The sequence below is a fragment of the Thamnophis elegans genome, chromosome 9 (genome assembly GCF_009769535.1).
Source record: "Thamnophis elegans isolate rThaEle1 chromosome 9, rThaEle1.pri, whole genome shotgun sequence".
Lineage (NCBI taxonomy): Eukaryota > Metazoa > Chordata > Lepidosauria > Squamata > Colubridae > Thamnophis > Thamnophis elegans.
The window spans coordinates 65,944,241-65,953,875 of record NC_045549.1 but is presented as its reverse complement, the minus strand read 5'-3'; the positions used below and the strand labels follow the sequence as shown (position 1 = coordinate 65,953,875).

At 40.9% G+C, this 9,635-nt stretch overlaps 1 protein-coding gene across 4 annotated transcripts in view; it reads left to right on the top strand.

The window, feature by feature from the left end:
* Positions 1–379: 379 nt before the first annotated feature.
* Positions 380–9,635, top strand: part of EXOC1 (exocyst complex component 1) — a 46,119-nt gene continuing 36,863 nt past the window's right edge. For all 4 annotated transcript variants that reach the window (XM_032223875.1, XM_032223874.1, XM_032223873.1 and 1 more), the window contains exons 1-4: positions 380–483; positions 2,176–2,309; positions 3,191–3,321; positions 4,918–5,077. In XM_032223875.1, the coding sequence (XP_032079766.1) occupies positions 2,186–2,309; positions 3,191–3,321; positions 4,918–5,077 (415 nt within the window). In that variant the 5' untranslated portion in view covers positions 380–483; positions 2,176–2,185. The remainder of the gene's footprint in view (positions 484–2,175; positions 2,310–3,190; positions 3,322–4,917; positions 5,078–9,635) is intronic.

Here is a 9,635-nt window from a genome sequence, read left to right as displayed (position 1 = left end):
AATATAATATAATATAATATAATTAATATAATATAATATAATATAATATAATATAATTCTTTATTGGCCAAGTGTTATTGGGCACACAAGGAATTTGTCTTTGGTGCATTATGTGTATTTATGCTCCTTTTTATCCCTTACTGAAGTGCACAAGTCATAAAAGGGCTGTGGTTCGCCACTCCAAAGGAATCAGAAAAGAGCACATAGGATAGATAGCAAGAGAGCAATGAAGTAGGTGTGTGTGTATGTCTGAGTGTGAAGAGGGGGTGGAGAGAGGAGGACTCGACGCTGACGCCTAGTAACGCGCCTCTCTAGCCTTCCCCCTCTCGCTGTCAATGCCTCTTCCGGAACACTTCCGCGTCTGTCACGTGACCGAAGCCGGAAGTTCGGCCGGTATGGAGAAGGCGGGACTTTAGAGCCTGGGGAGGGACCGAGCTTCCCGGGAGCGGCGAAGACTGCAAGGGAGACCCGTCCGGGCGCCGGGTAAGAAAGGGAGACGGCGGGGAAGGTCGCTCGGTAACGCGCTGCTTCCGCCGGCGTTTCTCTCTCTCTTCTTCCTGTAAGGACGGCCGGATCTTTAAAACTCCGGCCGGCCGCTGGATGGAGCACGAATCCTCTTATCAATGGGAAAAAAACCGCTTGCTGTTTTCCATCCCCCTGGTGGTTGTCCGGAGTTTTGCACCCCGGGTCTTGCGTCCCTGGGCTTCGCTTTGCAGGGTCCTCTTTTCCCTGGGCCGCTGTCAACGGCTTGCTGGCTTTCTCCGTCTTTCGCCTAGACCACTGTTTCCCAACCTTGTCAACTTGAAGATATCTGGACTTCAACTCCCAGAATTCCCCAGCCAGCATTCGCTGGCTGGGGAATTCTGGGAGTTGAAGTCCAGACATCTTCAAGTTGACAAGGTTGAGAAACACTCCTTTCCTTGCTTGTAATTCTTCATTGAAAGGGACGAGAAAGAAAAGGGGTCCTTGTTGTTGTCCCCCCCCCAAAAAAGTGGAATGTAAATCGTGACTCAGTTTCCGGGGGGAAGCGGTAGTGAGAAATAGATTGACAACATTCACAGCGTGAATGTGATTAAACTCGGATTGATGGATTGTCCAGAGTGGCTGTGGGAGCTGGGCAGCATATAAATTTAATGGATGATGATGATGATGATGATTAATTGCCCCATTTTGGGATTCTGACCATGTATCCAAATATAAACTGACCAGATGAATTGAATCCACACAATAAAAGCCTTCTCCAGGGTGGACCCAATCAGGCTTCCCATATTATGCAAATGCTTCTGCGATTTTAATTTATTTTTTTATTTCATTTATTTTTATGAAATTTGTATGTCACACATCTCCCCTACAAGGTCATTCTGCTACATCTTTTATTGACCAAGTGGAGCACTTTAACTGCATTGTTTCCTAAATATACATTGGTATCAAAGGTTTATCTCCTCCTCCTCTTGCATTAAATCTATATGCTGTCTCAGTCTCTATGAATAATTCCTTGCAAAATTATTCCTTATTTCAAGATTTTATGCCCAAAGTAGCTCATACAATGTCAGGAGGTATTTGTGTGTTCCCCTTGCGTGAAACTTGTCTCTTTTTCTGTCCTAGCTGGCTTTTAAAAAGATTTTTAATTTCAAAACAAAATTGGAAGTTGGCAGATACTACATAAAGCCTGTAATGTGAATGTGATGTAAAGCCTCAGTCTGTAATGCCTTATTTATTTGCAAGGGTGTTTTGGACTCCAGAAAATTCCCAGTAGAATAATGTAGATGATAGCTACGTAGATAACATAGAGCATTTCATGTACATTTGAATAAATTAATGTCACATTTACTTCTGCAATTATATTAAACATGTTTTGATTCATTGATAAATGCATCATTGCCTAAATACTATCAAAATACCATTATGAGCTGGTGTGAAAATAGACAACATTTTTAAATGCGTTTGTTTAAAATGCATTTTATCTCAAAGAATAAATATGAAAAAAAATGTGTTATCCATTTAGTAGGAGAGATCTTTTATATATCTGAATAGCACAATGCAAATTTGTGATTTATTTTTGTAGGCCCACCACATTTATTATATAATGGTTTACGGGCTACACTTGGTATAAAGCTAGAGGAACTAGGAATGATTCTGATGAGGCATGCAATAACTTTACCCTCTTTCTTACAGTTTGGAGAAAATGACGGCCATCAAGCATGCCTTACAGAGGGATATTTTCACTCCAAATGATGAGCGTTTACTGAGCATTGTTAACGTTTGCAAAGCGGGGAAAAAAAAGAGAAACTGTTTCTTATGTGCTACAGGTATGTAGATTTTAAATAATAGATACAATTTGTCTTTAGTTCATTGGATTTTGATGTATGCTAGGATAACTTAATTTAGGAATAATGTTTTGTTTGTTACCAGCTACACCCCATGTGTGATGTAAAGATGATTGCATACCATGTTCATTGGTGACACTAAATAAAACAAAACAGCTTGAATTTTCTTTTAGAAGAAGCCATTGTACATTGCTGCATGTTACCCAAAAAGGTTTTGCTATAAAGCTTTAAATCTTAAGATCAATGACTGAAAGATATCTAAGGGGAAATTTCCAAAAGCTGGGATATTTGTCTCTATTAATGATAGAAAGCATCTCGTATATAAAAAACTGAATCGAGCAATTCATAGCTGAATTCACAAACATGCAAGAAAAATAATGTTTAGAGGCCAATTATATGGTGTGAATCCTCATTCCCAGTTTTACTTGCATGGAGGCAATTTACTGATTATCTGCCACCAATGTATCGACTCTTAGTTTGCTCCCATTCCAGAGAAAACTCTCAACTATTTTGTAGTTAGAGGTTTTACATTATTTCTGCACGTTTTGGGGTTAAAACACTCTGGTGGCTCACATTGGTCATCTAGTTTGTTCTCATTCTTACTTTTGAATGGATGATTATGAAATATTTGTTAACCTGAGGATATTGCGGAGAGCCTCTTGCTTGATTTAATCCTCAAGAGTATTTTTTTCTGCCTTTTCCATTATGAATGACTTTGTACACATTCTGGAAGCTTTACTTTTCCTTTCAAGCAACTTGGGGAAAGTACGTGTTTAAATGCTGATTTCCCTCCCCTCAATGTATTTGTGGGGAAATGTGTATTTTCTTAAGAGCGTAATCATTTATTTATTATCCTTAAACAGTGACAACTGAACGCCCAGTGCAGGTGAAGGTGATCAAGGTGAAAAAATCCGATAAAGGTGATTTCTACAAGAGGCAGATTGCGTGGGAGCTTCGGGATCTTACTGTTGTTGACGCCAAGGATGCCATCAAAGTATGTCTAAAATACAACCATCCATCTTCACTGTACAAAGCATAAGTAGACTTTTCACCTGAATATATTGTTATGCTTTCATCATTTCATCATAGAGCCCTGGTGGCACAGTGGTTAGAATGTATATTGGAGGCAAGCTCTGCCCACAGCCAGGAGTTCGATCCTGACCAGCTCAAGGTTGACTCAGCCTTCCATCTTTCCAAAGTTGGATTGGACTAGATAACCTACAAGGTCCCTTCCAACTCTGTTAATCTGTGAAAAGGTTGATAAAATGACCCAGATTCCTGGGGGCAATATGCTTAGAGAGGGCTGTAAAGCACTATGAAGCGGTATGTTGCTATTTGATGATCATTAGAAATCAGGGTTACTGTTGTTTTGCATACTTACCTGGGAATGTGTCCAAGTGAACTCGGTAATATTTACTTATATAGACCAGGCTGCATCCTTAATTTCTAGATAAATCTATGCGCTAGGTCAGTGATGGTGAACCTATGACACACGTGCCACAGGTGGCACACGGAGGCCTCTCTGCCGGCATGCAAGCCATCGCCCCAGCTGTGCTCCACCGAGCATGCTTGCGTGCCTCCCACCAGCTAGCTGATTATCTGGTGTCTGCAGCACGGGTTGTTTAATCAAAATGCAGTTAAAACACAATACAAGGCATCGGGAATATAACTATATACATCCAACAGGAACAGGAAATGCCTCACAGGAACAGATAGAGGTAAATCCTAGAGAGGCAGGAAATGCATCACTGAACAATGGAGATGAATGTTAGAAAGGAATAAAGCTGCATACAAGGCAGACATAAAACCTGTAACAGCGTAGGCATGAATGGGGGCAGAGGGGTAGTGCCCCCCCACGCTGGGCCCAAAATGGGGCGCAGGGGGATCACATGCGCGGAGGGCGGGGGATCATGTGCTCATTGTATTATGGGTGTGCACACATGCATGCTGAAGTGTGTGCACGCAAGCTTTTGGCACATGAGGACAGAAAGGTTAGCCACATCACTACTCCAGGTGCACTTTTGCTCTATAGTCTGTGACCCGTCAAAACCGCGGTCCACAAAAGCGCGATTGACGAAAGCGCGCATTTGACGTCATCACAGCGCGATGAAAAAAATTAAAAATTGAAATAAAAATAAAATTAAAGCAAGCCGATTCACATAAAGGTAAGGGTTAGGGTTAGGGTTAGGGTTAGGGTTAGGTTAAGGGTTAGGGTTAGGTTTAGAGCGTTAGGGTTACGTTTAGCGTTAGGTTAAGGGTTAGCGTTAGGTTTAGCGTTAGGTTAAGGGTTAGGTTTAGGGTTAGATTTAGGGTTAGGTTAAGGGTTAGGTTTAGGGTTAGGTTTAGGGTTAGGTTTGGGGGGGTTAGGGTAAGGTTTTCGCTTTATTTTTACATTTTTCGATCACAGTGCAATGTTTTCGTCGCGCTGTGATGACGTCAAATGCGCGCTTTCGTCGACCGCGATTTTGTCCTCCGCAGTTTTGTGGTGGAACCCTATAGTCTGGCCTATGTTATCTTTAAATTTGTCTGCAAATGTGTTGCTTAAGAAGAGTGTATGATAGTTGTCATTTGTGTCATGTCTGTTTTTCAGGAAAGTTCTGAGTTTGATCTGCACTTTGACAAAGTATACAAATGGGTTGCTAGCAGCATAGCAGAAAAGAATATTTTCATTTCGTGTATTTGGAAACTCAACCAGCGGTATATTAGGAAGAAGATTGACTTCATCAATGTTAGTTCTCAGCTTCTGGAAGGTAAAGATTTCAGCTGAATCCTTGCTATGCTGTTTCTAAATTTAGCATTGCAATTAGAAAATTCATATTGTCGCTCTTATTTTTCCTTATCTCTGATATAAGTAGCTTTTTTGGCTTTCAAGTGTCGTTCAACTTGACTCTGATCCTGTATTCAGAACATGAAATAATTTCAATGGAGGTTTACATTCTTTGTCCCTTTCACAATATTCAAACTTCATTCATTTGGTATAATGAATGGATCTCTGAATTAGAATCTATGAAAGTTAATTCCCCCAAACTACCTAGTCTCAGCCTGACCCAACTTCAATCTTAACCAAATCTTTGCTATCCCAGTTCACTTATATCAGGGAATGAACCTTTACGACTTTTACATAACACATCTTCCCCTTAATTATGACTTTAATGTGAATCTATGCGTATAACTTTAGGCCATAAAATTATATATGAAACCTTTTTTTTCTTGTGTACCCTATTGTAGGGAAATCCTACCTATATGCAGTATGAGTTGTATCATTTATGTCTTGGGAATTTGGTTATGATGCCACTTATGTAAGATCTAAACCAAACGCCATGGTGTAGACCTGCTTGGCTAGTAAGTTTGGGAGATTTTTGGCAAATTAAATACCGCACTTATAACAACTTATCAGATCTGCTTTGTAATACACCCAGGTTGTCAGGCTTAACCTGTTTTCTCTCACAATAGCTGAACACAATTTTGTTGTCGTGAGGGTAGTTTTAATTACTAAACTTCTAAGCTGGTGTAATCTTAAACTTCATAATAATTCATATGATCATGCAGGAGTCACAACATAGCTGCAAAGGAATGTGCTTTGTAGTTTGTTTTAAAGTTTTCCTAAGTTTTCAAAAAGTTTGTAACAAGAGACAAATTGTTGCCATTTTTATGAAAGAAAAAAATTGTGTCCGTTGACTGCTTAGCTAATATTCTTTGCTTCTTCTCCTCTGCTTTTCTCACACTTTCACTTCTCCAGAGCTACCTAAAGTCGCTGAAGGTGCGTAACACCTTTTTCCTTCTGTATTTCTTTTTCTGTGTAACTTAATTCAGTTGCTTTGGCTCCGAAATTGTGCGTAACGCTTCATTAAGCAGATATTTCATTCAGGTTTTGGACAGAAACGCTTTGCAAATACAGATAAAAATACTACTCAGATGTTTTTAAACAACGAGCAGCTGAACGGAATTTGAATATGAAGACAAGAGTGCAAAACTCAATAGCTTAAATGCTTTTTAATGAGAGTTTTCAGAATCTGCCTTTTCAGTACAATTCAATTCAACATTGAATTGACTTTTTGAGTAAGTTAAGACTAAGTTTTTGGTGGAAAGTTTGGTTAGCAAGTAAATAAGTATTTGATTCTTTGTTCATCCAAAGTTGCTTGAAACTCAATATTTTGCTCACAATCTCTCATCAGACCACTTTAATCATTATTGGTGCTAAAAGCATCGTAAATGATTTGTTTGCGTGTCTTAAATATATTCTACCCACACATCCTACACTTAAGTTACTATATTAAACCAGAGCACACAAAATTGGGAATAAATTTTATTGAACTCACTTGAATTTATTTTGACTAGAATTGTCTAGAATGGAACACACACAGGGGGAGGGCGGGATGAGAACTAGTATGGTATATTATTGATTAAAGTTTAAAAACATAGAGACCCTGGTTCTCGTTTTTCCTTAGACATGGAAGCCACTGGGTGATTTTTGGGGGCTAGACATCCAAGCCTAGATGTAATAAAAAAACCAGCATGGTAGATTGTGATCCATAACATTTAGCTATGAGTAGAGTAGAGTATTTTAGGAGCATTTTGAGATTCAGATGGTCGTCTTCTGCGCTATTTTTATAGAGTCACAGCAGCTAGTCAGTTTGCAAATTCAACATTATGCACATTTTTGTTAATTTTGCTGAAGAAACTGATGTATTCTTGGCATTCTTTATTGAATATGGAACTCTGTTTTAATTTACTGTCTGTTTCTGGATTACTTTTATCTGTTTTGCCTTCGGAAATGGCCACAGAAATGAGGAACACTTTAATTGGATCTTGAGATCATGTCATATTCCACATGTATTTATGCAATTATGCTTCTAATGTTAGGAAGAAAGCTTTATACCGAAGTGTGTTCCTGGTGAAGCTAATCATGGAATCATCCAAATACATACTCAATTTGTTGACTTGTTGCCAATCTAGTATTTGCATGTAGTATATCAACGTTCCCCAAACTTTCCAGCTTTATGGAATACATACTCCAAATGGAGTAGTTATTTGTTTTGTAGTGGTCTCCAGTGTTTTTTCACAATCCCTTAAATAAAAGTTATTATAAATAGCTCTTTCCATAGATAAGCTCAGAAATTAGCTAACATATATTCTACAATCAGCTGTGGTGTAATGAACTTAAAATGTCCCTGACATATTTCCCAGCAGTGTTTTTTTCACTCTGGGAAACAAGAGAAATATTAGAAATTGTGGTTTAGTAATATCCAGAGTGTCACAGGTTTCTCAGCCATTTACTTAAATAAATGAGCTGAAAGCCATCCTACAAGTTCTAATATACAGGTTCAACTAGGCTTAGTCTAACTCACCTCTTTAAAATTGAGCAAGATATAATTGCAGAATAGTGTGATTGCTTGCTAAAATAACAAGTCTCGTGGAAGTCTCATTTGCATATATGTTAAAATTCTAAGGACAACACTGATAGAAAGGCCTCGATTTGCGAGTAATTAAGCCTGAAATGCCATTCATCACTTGTGACAGCCATTTTTGTAGTGCTTGTTAAACGATCCCATTGTTCACTATGGGTTGGTTTTTACTGTAAACTGGAAGTAAACATCAGTTTCCAGCAACACTGTCATAAATTGTAACCATGGGGCACTGCAAACAGCCGTAAACACGAGCTGGTTGTCAAAATGTGGTCAGGCGACCACGGGGTGGCAAGTGGGGTTTAGACAGATGTTGGAACTTTGAATCTGGCTCATACGTTCCTGTTTCAGAGTCTTATCTTTGGATGGTCTCTGAGCGATCGGTTGTAAGTCAAGGGCTAGGGGCAAGGCAATGGTGGGTTGCAGGCAGTACGCCCCAGTATGGGTGTACCGGTGCCTGATCGGAGCACCAGGTACTGTTCCGGTACAGTGATCCAGAGGGCCCACCCACCCGCCCGTCGTCCTTACCTGCATTTGAACTCTTCAGCATTTCCGTGCACGGCACATACGGCGCCTGCGCGACTCTCCGCCGAGCAGCTGGAGCATCGTGGAGGCATCGCTGGAGGGTAGGATGCATGCGCACGCTGCACGCATTCATGTGATGGACGCTGGGCCCATCACCGTATCTCGGTTGCACCAGGATCCAGAATCCACCACTAGGGCAAGGGGACAAATGAGATAGGAAAGCAACAGTGATACATGAGAAATACCTTTAGTAAATGAAAGCTAGAAAAGTTACATTTGAACGCTTCCGAGTCTTTCCTAAAAGGGGCAGCGTGAAAAGTGGAACAACAAATGCAAACTTGGAGGAGCAGTAAATCTGGAACAGGGCTTTTCAAACTTTAGGAAGTGTGGACTTCAACTCCCAGAATTCCCCAGTCAGCATTTCCCCCAGGAGGCATTCTCAGGCATAGCCCCACCCTAGTCCTCACAGTGATGTTACACAAACAGGAGCAGATCTGCGTGCAACTCTTTTCCACCCCTTTATTTTTGGGAGAACTAATGAGGGTCAAGCTGAAAGATTTTCCCCTAAAGAGACTGATGTATACACTATGTTTCAGAGCGCGGGATTAAAAAGTACACTTTAAATGGGTAATTAATCCATGCACCTTAAAAATGACTCATAACTGTTCTGACCCGCCTCTTCATACACCAAAGCACGCCGAGACAAAGGTACTTCAAAGATTTATTAACACAAAGACTAGACGTTGGCAGCAATCCAGCACAGACTGACTTTGGCAGCAATCCACCTGCCAAGAGAGCCACGATAGCTTCTCCAGCTCTAGTAAATATGTTGATTCCTGCGACAAGCGTGTGGAAAGCCATTCCTTTTATAGTCCTGAGAGGAGCCTAATTACCACCAGCTGAGTTCAATTATCTCCTGTAACTGCGTAACTGTTCTTTACGCCTATTAGCCCTCCGTTGCCGGGCATCCAGGACCAACTCCTTTGTCTCCTCCCCACTGCTCCAATGCATGACGTCAGGATCACACTCCCTTGTCTCCTCCCCACTGCTCCAAGGCTTGACTTCGGGAGCACGCTCCCTTTGGCTATCACCGCTGCTCCAGGCCTCAAGCGCCTCCTGGTGGCCAACCAGCCTCTCTGCGCCCTGCTCAGAGTTGGAACCCTGTCCAGGGTCCTCCACATCTTCCAGAGCTGGCTCATAAGGCCCCTCGCTGTCGGAGTCTGGTGGCAGCTCCAACAGCTCCTGCTGGGCCACAACACATAACTATAAGTAATTATGAAGCTAGATTTGACCTTGTGTCTGAAAGATTGTTGCTAAATCAGGATATATCAGTGATGGAGAATCTTTTTGATACTGAGTGCCCAAACTGGAATGCCTG